Genomic DNA, 11,624 nt, shown 5'->3' with positions numbered 1-11,624 from the left:
GTGGTAACTGGTTCTTTGAGGAAATAAAAAAGTTGATAAATCTCTAATTAGACAGATGAGGGGGGGAAAAGAAGCAAATTCCCAGTATCAGAGAGAAGTTAAATCACTAGATTCTACAGATATTTGAAGGGCCATATGGGAATATTTTGAACAACTTCATGCCAATATATTTAACAACTTAATGAGAGGGACCCATTTCTCAAAAGACACAAATTACCATGTTCACTCAACAGGACATAGATAACTTGAATAGTCTTTTATTTATTAAGGAATATAAATTTGTCATTAAAAACCTTCCAAATTATAAGTCATCAAGTACATTTGATACATAAAACTCAAAATATTGAGTGGAATTCAAATGATATAAACCAGAGGCAAAAAATTCAAATATCTTTAGGAGCTAGTAAATAATATAATTCAATGATGTAGATTCCTCTCTTCTTACATGGGTGCTCCTCCTTGTTCAGTTCTCAGAATTAAAATTTTCTCTTCAGGGATGCCCTTCTTTCCATTATTGTTTCTCATTCTCCAATATTCTTCATTGTATTTTTTTTTTAGTAGTACTGGTACTTTATTAACCTGATACTCATCTTTTCTACACATTTATAGTTCCCTGGAGGCAGGGCCTACCTTGTTTTACATCTGCTGCCCTCATGGTACACGCCTTAGGGCCTACACTACACTAGGAGCTCAACAAAGAGCTGAAGAAAGAATGAATAAAATCCACTAAGCTCTGGTTAGAGGGCAGGACTGACAGCTCACATATACACTTTCCTTGGTCAGTGATGACTTGAGACCCAATTAAACTCCTATTCCAAATGGAGAAAGATAATAGAAAGATTTTTTTAAAATAACTATTTGGAGGGCAGTTTAGGAATTTAAATTGGGCACATACCTTGACCAAACTCTTGACCTTTTAGACATATATTCTATGGGGACTCACGATGTACACTTTTTAAAGCAGCAATTCTTTTCCCAGGCATTTAGCCTCGAGAAGTCAGGTAAGTACTTAAACACGTGTGGAGATGCATTCTTATTGCAATATTATTTGTAAAGGTGAGAAACAGAACTTGGAAATGAGCTAAATGTACTTTCAAATTACTTGAATAAATTCTAATGTTGTCATCAATGAGATGCTATGCAGGCATTAAAATGATAATATGTAACTGTATTTAGGTATAATTCAAAAAACAAGGAAAATAAACCCCCAATATATTAAGTGGAAAAAGTTCAAATACTATGTGTAAAATAATCACTCCCTTTTTTTGGTAAAAAGAAAGAAAGAGAGACAACTGATGTATGTACATGTGGAACGTTGCTCGTTGTGATTATCTCTGGCTAGTGGGTTATCCAAATTCTTTTCTATATTTATTTATTGTTACAAGGAGCATGAATTAACTTTATAATTTTAAAAAGCAATAAAGATACTTCCATTTGGAAACAATACTTCTTAAGAAGACTCTTTCACTTCTCGTAGGGATATATTTAATGTCCCATGTCTTTCAATCAGAAATTTCTTTCAATTAAGGGGTGAAAAAGGAAAAATATTTTTTAAAAGGTGGCTTTTATTTTTCTTTCAACATGTTCTCAAATATGCTTAAAACATTTTTTTGTTTTATTTTACTGAGTAGTAAGTATTGTTGATGAAGTTGTGACTTTGTAATTAGGCTCAATTTGCAAACTTGATTTTATTTTACATTCTGCTACCAGGCATTTGTTAAGCAAATTCAAATAACTAATTTTCATGGCATTACATTTGGTGTACAAGAACATAAACTCTGGATAAGTGGTAAGCCACCATCCCACTAACAAATGGTTTAGATTGTCACCCTCCCAAGTCATGTTGTGTCCTTATAGGGATTTTGTTTTCTTTAACATCTCCAATAAGAGCTGGATTATTGAGCTAGATCATAGTCCAGCTAGTTTATAGATTCTTTCTTTGCACGAATCAATCCAAACAGTCTGATGGGATCATCGTGAACGTTTTCCTCTATTTCCTGGCTCCCAAGTGGGAAATTGTCTACCGAAGTGGTGTTAGAAAGGCTGGCATCCACTGCACGTAACTGCTCGTCTTCATCCTTGTCTAACAAGTAAGTATTCTCTTTCTTGGGCTTTCTGTGCTTCCCCTCACAGTTGTGATCCAGTGAGGCATAGAACATCTGTGGTTCCTCGGTTGCCTAAAGAGAAAGGCATGTTAATTTTTCATTGTTATGTCATTCTTTAACTTTGACGACTTCTGGAAATTTCTAAGATCCATGAAAAACAGGCAGCTTGTTTTCTGGGCCTTGGCTACCTTTTTTTGCCAAATTGGTCAGGTAGGATGACAACAAAAACAATAGTCAACTCAAGACTTTTGAGTAGAAAAATGCTTAGATGAAACTTCTGTGTGTGTATTTTTATTTCTTTCTTATACACAAAATATACATGAACATTTTATTTTTTTAAAGATTTTATTTATTTATTTATTTATTTGAGAGAGAGAGAGAGAGAGAGAGAGAGAGTGTGTGTGTGCAGGCACAGGCAGGCTCCCTGCAAGGAGCCCAACATGGGACTTGATCCCAGGGCCCTGGGATCATGACCCGAGCTGAAGGTAGACACTTAACCGACTGAACCACCCAGGTGTCCCATACGTGAACACTTTAGATGGACTCTCAAGTGCCTCTCCCCTGCCTTCACCTTAGGTAGCTCTTGCCCTGTGTTGCTTTGACCAAGTGACAATGCTCCAATTTGTTAAACTGGGAACAAACATGATAGGAAGGAATTTAATGAATCTCAAAACCTACTTTGCATATGTTTAATAACTGGTCATTTGATGGTACCCACAAAGGCCCCACTTTTCCTACCTTTTTGAGATTCAAAAGTATAAAATGTAAAGTATAAAGATGACAGTATCCATTTCCGTGACTGGCATCTGGCAAGAATTACAGTTTTCCATCTTCCCCCATTATTTCCTTCTTGCCTGCCTGGCCCCAGGTTCCCTTTGAGCTCATTTCAGGCCAGGCTTGGAGATCTCTATTTCTGTACTTACAACTGAAAGCATTTTAAATAATGTATGTTTGGTCAACAGTTGGTCAACTTCATCAAGTGCTGCAGAATTCCAAGAATGTGAGTCCTGAGAAAGGATCACAGATTGCACATGAAGAGTCACTTGAGACTTCCAGAGAATGGTTTCAGTTGAGTGTATGGGTGGAAAAAATATGGCCAGAAGTAAAAGAATGTATATCTATGGAAACAGTAGAGGAAAGTAAGAATCAGTTTAAGAATTAGAGAGAAACACAGGTAGAAGGCAAATTTTGTTGTCTTGTTTGGTTTTGTTTTAAAATATTGGGGTAATTCGTGCATATTGGTAGGTAAATAGTAATGATTCTTGAAAGAAAAAAATGGAAAATGGAGACTAATTAAATACTTGAAGGTGCAAGATCTTGAAAGCAATAGAGCAAATGGTCAAGAGCATAAATTGGTATTGGCTTAGGAAGGGAGAGTGGGTACTTCTGACATACGAGGGAAAGGCAAGGTCGGCGGGAGACGGGGACACAAAGAGGAGAGGAACAAGCTCACACTTGTGTCCCTCTCTTTGTTTTATGATATAGGAACTCTGTGGACTCATTTTATTATTAGGTTTCCTGATGAACTCTTCCTAGTTAATGGTAGAAGTAGATATTGAAATCACAACTTCTGAACCATGCACATCATTTTTAAAGGGCAAGGAGATTTTTCTTTTCCAGCAGATACTTTATCCATAAAGCTTTCTGCATAATATTGTAGACTGCCTTTGTAATTGACCAAAGTAAGTGTTGTAGTAGCTTGTAGTAGCAAACTGGGTAGTGATTTTGATGTTCATGATCATTCTAATAAGTGGAATTGGGCAAATATAAAGAAATTACGTTTAATTTGTGAAATTAAATATGTGAGAAAGGTACAATAGAATAAAGGCTGATCTCCTTAGGAGTATCTTTAAATAAATAGTTTAAAAGATAGCAGGCTTTTAAAGACATCTTAAGCTCTGCACAATTTCCATTTGAGTAAAAACCAGACGCACCACAATTCCTATGTACTAAATAGCAACTTTGGTTAAGGATTTTCAGCTCTTTTACAATTAAGGTGTTGTGAATCTACATTTCAGATGGTGTGGTTATATTTTAGCCTTCTCTAAGGGGTTTTTTCTTTATTATCATGGATTTAGTAGGTCATATTAGAACATGCAGGTTTTCATACTTTTTATCAAAAAAATTACCATTAATCAAACATCAGATGACAGATTTGTGCATCAGAAAGTGACTTCATGGTCTGCTTAAACCTTACCACATCTTGGTTTTTTTAAAACTTCAAGAATTCTGATTTCTTGGTGGATTCATAGAGAGGAAAAGAGAAAAATTCTACCTTAATGGGAAGTTTTCAAGATGTGACCCATCTTAGGAAGGAGAATATTTTCTGTTAGACAGGACTAAGTTCAGATTCTCTTTCTACTTAGTACCTGAGTGCTTTAGGGCAAGTTTTTCATCCTTCTCAAGCCTCTGTCAAATGGGAGAAATAATGCTGTTTCCCTCATAAAACTCTACGATGATAATACTTGTAAAGGACATATGACAAGGCCTGTCACATAACGACTGCATAGGAAATTCTGGCTGGCCCTCTGACTATTTCTAGGGAGTAGCAAGAGAACACACAATTGAAGGGACAAGATCTAGGAGGGAAAGGAAGAAGAACTCTTTAAACTGAAATTTATAACATTTCAACAGCATGTAGACTAAGAATTGTAAGTGGCCTGAGGAGGTTGAACTGATGGTGGAAGGAAAAGGAAAAACTGTCCATTTCTTCTTGGGTTTTCATATGTTTCTGCTTACATTTATGTCCTATCTAACCCTACACAAGCTGTGTGAAAATCTCTTGACATTAACCTACAGCCATAGAACTTGTGTTAAAATTTACACTCATTTGCCTTATAAAATAGAAGTATGGTCTTTTACATCCAGCTAATTTATCTCTTAACTAAAGCACTCTCTCTCTCTCTCTGAGCCCCCCACTCTCACTCCTCTCCTCTCTCTCTCTCTTTTTCTCTCCCCTTCCCCCCCAACGTCTGTCTTATAAGGATTATATATGTGTCAACTTTTATGTTTATCTTTGTGATGTACATAATTTTATTCAATCTGAAAGAACAGCTTAATTGATTAAGAAGAGAATCCACTTTTTCCTTCAACGTATTGACTTTGTAATGGTACACAATTCTGACTTTTCGAGTGTGGTTCTGGGTGCTGTTTACTTGCCTTTGAGGTTCCCTTAGAGCTCAGGTCCCAGAACTTGACATTGATTTGGCCTGTAAAATCTCAGACTTCTTCAGATGTGAATCAGAATGTGCTGCTCTTATATTCTTGAAACATGCAGCTGTGCTCTGATCTAGGCTGAGTTTGACCCTTAATACAGACAACAAAACTCACCTGTGCAGGCAGGGTGGCTTCTTGCAGTTTATTTGTACATCTCTCTGGTCGAGCTTTCATTTGTTCATAGCAGTTTTCATCCACTGGTTCTTGGGAGTTGAAAAGATCATGATTTACAATGGAAAAATGAAAAATGCTGTCACAAATACAAATACATGACCCAAACCACACTTAGCTGTACATGTGAAACCCCCAAGAATCATTCAGCTTGTCTTTTTTTGTGGAGATGCAAAAAAGTAAGGAAGCATAAACCATTTTCTGCAGATCAGAATGTGAAGAAGTCTTTTACCCCACAGAGTTAATAATAAGACAAAAGAAGGTCACTTCAGATGAAGACTAGATCATATTAATTTATGCCATTGCAGGACATGACGGGCTCAACTTAAGCATCTGGAAGTTACAGAGATCCCATGTGTTCAGTTCCATTTGGGTGATTGCAAATGGTGCACGGCGGCACAGCACAGGGCACCTGCGCTCATGATTGCAATTTCGTCATTTTTCCCGTGAGTAAGAAGTTTTACTCAGAGGCATTTAAACACCTGTGTCTTATTTTTGAAAAGGAATGTTTAGATTATGTATTTTGTCCCATGAATTAGTGATAGCACAGCCAGGCTGTTTTGGGGGGTCTGGAGCTCTGTAATGCTTCTCCTAAGTATTTAGAGCTTTTGTGCAGTGTCCAATAGCCGGCAGACCTGTCATTTCATCCTGTAGGGACATGGTTATTAAACCATCCATCCCTTTCTTCCCCCACATATGCCTGTTTGAAAGGGAGAAGAAAGAGAGAAAGTGACTTGTCGAATGGCCAGTCGCCTGGCAGAAATGTGGATTGAACTGAATTGATCCCATAGAAAAAAAGATATATTTACTACAATGCAAGTTATCTTATAATCAATCATTCAACCCTTTCTGAAAAGCAACACAGAGGAATGATGTTTCTCGAAGCATGGTCTATGGAAAACATGCATTAGACTTAGCTGGAAATTTGTCAACTAGCAAATTCCTAAACCTTATTCCTAAACATCACTAAATCAGAATGTGTGGGGTGGCACCTATGCTACCTTAGATATGGCAAATGCAGGTATGGTGGGCTTTGCACCACCAGGTACAGAAGAATTGAAATCTCAAATATTACAGGTGGGCACGATGATTCTGCAAAGTGAAACAGGATATTTTTAACAGGATAGTCCTAAAAAATATTTCTGATTTCTCAGAGTATAGAGATTAGAAGATAATTTAAAAGGAATGGAAAGACAAAGATTAAATACATTTAAAAAAATTAAATAAAATTTTGAATCCTTTAATATTCTCACATTCCTAACTTAGGAGAATTTCATATACAGAGATTTAGATAGCTTAGATTTGATATACAGAGATTTGGATAATTTAGTTCATTTCTGGAAATCTTTGTTAATCCCCAATTCATGAGTGAAGTGAAGTGCTTGCGGGGGTTAAGGATGGGGTTAAATGCTAGCATTTAGCCTCATGGCTTCTCTCATCAGAGCTCTGGGATCATATCATGATTATCTGCTTTAAGGAGTTTAGTGGCATTTTGTTTAGGGGTGGTTGGGATGTTTCAAGTAATAAGGGATGCTAAGAATTGAAAAGTACTTGTTACCTAAGAACAAAAAATGTATAACCTAGTCAGTGGTGATTTAGCTCTTCTCTTTCTCCACTTGCCATCATTGTAGCCCTAGATTCTCTGCTTAACATGAGCAGTTAAAACAAGGGAAACCAGAGAACATGCTCCTTGTTCCAGATTATTCACTGTAGATTTGCTTTTGTAGACTGAGAGCAAAGCTCTGTTTCCCTGAGCCATTTTCTGTTCTAGAAATAGCTTTATTTCATAGAATTGTGTGTGCCAAAATTCATGGTAATAGAGTCCCCTGTATTCACATTTCTACTACAGTAAAATGAAGAGAATATAGAAAAACAGGATGTTGCAATTTATAACATGCAGCTTTGGAAATATATACTAAATAATATGTTAAACATTATTGAATCTATGGTTACCTTCAGGATATGTAAATGTGATTGCCACCAAAAATAAGCCACCTCAAATGCTGTGGAATTAAGGGGAGGGATATTAATTTATAGATACATACAATTTCTGGAAAAATAAAACTTACCTGGGACTATGTCATCTAAGTTACCATAAATTGGTGTGTCTTCAGTATAATATTCATCGTCCCTATAATAATAAAAAAATAATATATCTTATTAGAATCTACTTTATACATAGTTCTTAGCTACTTTCTCAGCTAAATTCAATATATGATTGCGTGTTCTTGTTTATCCTCAGCCAACCAAGGTAGATATGTTTATGTACAAGTGAATGGATGCAAAAGTGCATGAATGCCTACATGCATGTGTGTGTGTATACATTTGAACAGGTGTTTTTGGATCTTTCAGGAAATAACAATAACAAATACTGACTTAGCTCTTATGTTTGTCAGATGCTACTTGAACTGCATTTTCTATATTCATTTATTCTATTCTAACAACAATCCAGACTAGACAGGCACTATCACATCCCCATTTTATAGATAAGAAATTTGAGGCACAGAGAGGTCATATAATTTGAAGGTCAGAAGACTAGTAAGTGGCAGAGCTGGGACTAGAACCGAGGTTATCTGTACTCTTAACTGTGCATTGTACTGCCAGTTTACTTGCCCACAATATCACTCTGAATAATCCTCTAAAACTATGTTTACTAAGTAGATACTAATCAACAATGATGCTTAAAAAACACAAGGCCAAAGAGATACTGTAGAATCAGCTTGGCAGATGTCCAGATGTAAAATGATTGATCACCTATTATATCCAGATGCTGTGCTAAATGTTTTATATACAGTATACCAACGTCCCAGGGAAATTTTGCAAAAATATTATTTCCCACTTTATAGATGGGAAGTCTGAGAGTCAGATAGATAGATTAACATATTTTCCCTAGCCTTATGTGGAATGCCCACAATAAGTACCAATTCTGAAAGCTTTCCTTTATGCCAGTGCTCACTTAGCCCTCAGAACAACTCTGAGACAGATAGATAGATAGATTTAAATCCCCGCTGTGCATATATGGAATCTGCAACTCCTAGAGTTACATTGTACAAAGACAAAGATAGTAACTAGCAGCACTAGGATTGTAATGCAAGTCTGGTCCAAAAGCCCTGAATATTTGCTCTTGATGTTTGATTCAATTTCCTTACAGCTTCATCTGAGACATCCTTTTAGGATTAGAGTAGACATCCTGTCATTTTCACCAGACAACGACAATGGCCCTGGTGACCAGCTTTCACAATGGCGGGCTGGGAACAGAGGAACATATCAGGCAGTGAGAGTGGCATTTCATAACATAGTAGCAACTGCTTTAACTTTGAGATTACAGATCATCGAGAGCTGGAGGGAATTGCATGAAAAGAAGAATGAACACTTATCTCAAGGCATAACGCCTATAGTACTCCCTGTGCTTTTGAAAGAAGACACAGTATATGTAAATAGTAAGCAGGTGTCCTTAAAAAAAAACAGATCAAATGATACTTGTATGAAATGGCTTGAAAAGTCCAGATGCTGGCATGTATTTCTCTTATCTGATAACAAAGGAACTCATCTGTAACCTTTCCTTCCATCAGTAATTCAGTACAGCTTAATACTGTGATATGGAGTTGTCCCTGTTCATGGTTTTTCTCTGGCTATGCAGAGAATATAATAACAAAAGGTGAAGAATTTTTAATAAGACAATCCATCCATTTTCCTAGCTCGCCTAGATAACAGAGACAACCTGCAAATGATAAATCATGTCCAAAAAATGAATATCATTTCATTCCCTATGAATGAAAATAAGATGTGATTTATAATCCAGTGCCCTGTGTCTACAGGCAGGTCCCAAATGATTAATCATCCCAAATAAACTATTATAAAGGAATAATTGCCTAACCAACAAATTAAAACATATGTTTTTACTTAGCAATGCCAAATAGCTTCAGCGTATTACAAATATCTAATAAACTTTAAGCATAAATGTTTGGTAGTGTTTTATATGGAAGATCAACTACTATTAAAAATAGATTAATAAATAAGCCCATATCCCAGGGACGAGTGCATTGCTCCGAACATGTCTGAAATGACCCTCTGACCAATAAGCACATTTACTAACACTCCAAAATTTGAAATAATATTAATTGTATCTTTTACTATTTTCTACTTTCGCATATATTTTCCTCAGTCCCTATTTTTTCCATTTCTTTTTTTTTGCATTTTTTTAATTTAAAATTTTAATTATGTTATGTTAGTCACCATACAGTACATCCTTAGTTTTTGATGTAGTGTTCCATGATTCAGTGTTTGAGTGTAACGCCCAGTGCTCCACGCAATACGTGCCCTCCTTAATACCCAACACCGGGCTAGCCCATCCTCCTACCCCCCTCCCCTCTGAAGCCCTCAGTTTGTTTCCCAGAGTCCATAGTCTCTCATGGTTCATTCCCACTTCTGTTTACTCCCCCCTTTTCTTTAGAAGTTTTAATTTCATCGTTATTTTATTGTGAAGTCCTTTTAGAAAAATGCTTAAAGACTTCATTATCTAAGTAGATTAAATAAGTAAATTCCATTTTTAAAAAAAAACATTACTTCTATCTGAGTGACTTTGGACATAAATTCTCTGAGTTTCAATTTCCTTATTTATAAAACAAGTTTATTGAACTATTTAGTCACTATTGTTCTTTTCAACTCTGAAATTCTATAATATAAATGTAGTGTTCTAATATCCAAAGAAAAATTAAAGATATTTCTGTAAAACTGAATCAAACTATTTTAAGGGGCTGGAAAGTTGTCAGATTGAGGAAAAAGCAAGCTTAGGGGTCTGTTAGAAATTGGTTTTGGTGTTACCTTGATTTGCTTAATAGGTTTTTCTTTAAATTGGCAGATATATATATGCTTGGGCTCCACTGGTGTATAAATGTTATTTAAAGCCATAAGAAAAGATAAAACTACTTTCTGGAATGAGTATAGTTAGAGAAGAGGTTCATTAGATGAGCCCTGAGCACTCTGATGTCAAAGGTTCAGGAGTCAGCAAAGGACAAGGAGTCAATGGTGAGGAAGGAAATGATAGAGGAGAGGACCCAGAGCCTGGAGAAATAAGTGTTTCAAGGAGGAGAGAGTGTCAATGTGTCACATGCTTTAGATGGACTGCGTACAAAGACACTAAGATTTGGACATGTGGATTTCATCGGTGACCTTGACAAGAGCTGAACTGGCAGATTATTGAAGGCAGAAAATTGAATAGAGTAGGTTCAAGAAAAAAAGAGAAGAGGAGAAGCAAGCAAATATGGACAGAATGTAGATGGAACGTTCATGTTTTGCTACAAAGGATACAGAGCAAAGTAGAGGTAGCTGTAGGCAATCTAGTACCAAAAAACTTTCTTTCTTTCTTTCTTTCTTTCTTTCTTTCTTTCTTTCTTTCTTTCTTTCTTTCTTTCTTGAAACAATTTTGTTATATATTGATGAGAATAATGCAAAAGGAGCAGAAAAAGCAATGATGCAGGAGAGAAAATGGAAGGTTGCTGGAGGGACGTGTTTCTGAGTACATGCTCACTGAATTTTTGCTTTCTTTGGTAGGGACAATGCCATGGGTGTGGGTATGTTGAACTTGGAGTGAAAGGACCAAATATAGACCCCTGGTCTTGGGGAAGAGTATAAGCCTCAGCACTGGCTTTGTATGGTTGGAGACTAAGAAGTGAATCCATTGGTGTTCCCTGGGAGGGGGATGCTTAATGGACTCTCAGAGCAATGATATCGAATACTATTTCATACTAAATTTTTGTTCTCTTGATCAGTGTTCCAGTTTTCTTCTAGTATATCCATTTCTTTGTAAAGTCTATTAAACACAAGACACTTATATTGCCAGTGCTTTGGAATACTTACAAAGGGTCTTTTGCCAAAGTTTTGGAGAAAGGAGACTGGAAAGATCTGCCAGCATGAAGAATTCTAAAGTTACAGGCAAAGACACTGAAAGCAGAGACACAGAGCTGGTGGTGACACAAAGACAATTGAGAATAAGGTTTTTGGAACCTATCCATACTTCTCAAGGATTCTTAAGAAGAAATGCTTAAGAAGGTACTGGACTAAAAATACAGGAAACATCACTGCATTAATACAGTGTGGGAAGAAATTTAGATTTCTGTAGGTTGGCAACAA

The 11,624-nt window shown here is 36.3% G+C and overlaps 1 protein-coding gene across 2 annotated transcripts in view; it reads right to left on the bottom strand.

Moving 5' to 3' along the window:
• Positions 1-241: 241 nt before the first annotated feature.
• LOC100467951 (T-cell receptor-associated transmembrane adapter 1) overlaps positions 242-11,624 on the bottom strand; it is a 38,231-nt gene continuing 26,848 nt past the window's right edge. For both annotated transcript variants that reach the window (XM_034658073.1, XM_002928479.4), the window contains 3 exons: positions 7,562-7,623; positions 5,436-5,524; positions 242-2,177 (listed from right to left, as the gene is read on the bottom strand). In XM_034658073.1, the coding sequence (XP_034513964.1) occupies positions 1,920-2,177; positions 5,436-5,524; positions 7,562-7,623 (409 nt within the window). In that variant the 3' untranslated portion in view covers positions 242-1,919. The remainder of the gene's footprint in view (positions 2,178-5,435; positions 5,525-7,561; positions 7,624-11,624) is intronic.

This window comes from Ailuropoda melanoleuca, chromosome 1 (genome assembly GCF_002007445.2).
Source record: "Ailuropoda melanoleuca isolate Jingjing chromosome 1, ASM200744v2, whole genome shotgun sequence".
Taxonomy (NCBI): Eukaryota; Metazoa; Chordata; class Mammalia; order Carnivora; family Ursidae; genus Ailuropoda; species Ailuropoda melanoleuca.
The sequence above is the reverse complement of the archived record's forward strand: the minus strand, read 5'-3'. Positions and strand labels throughout refer to the sequence as shown.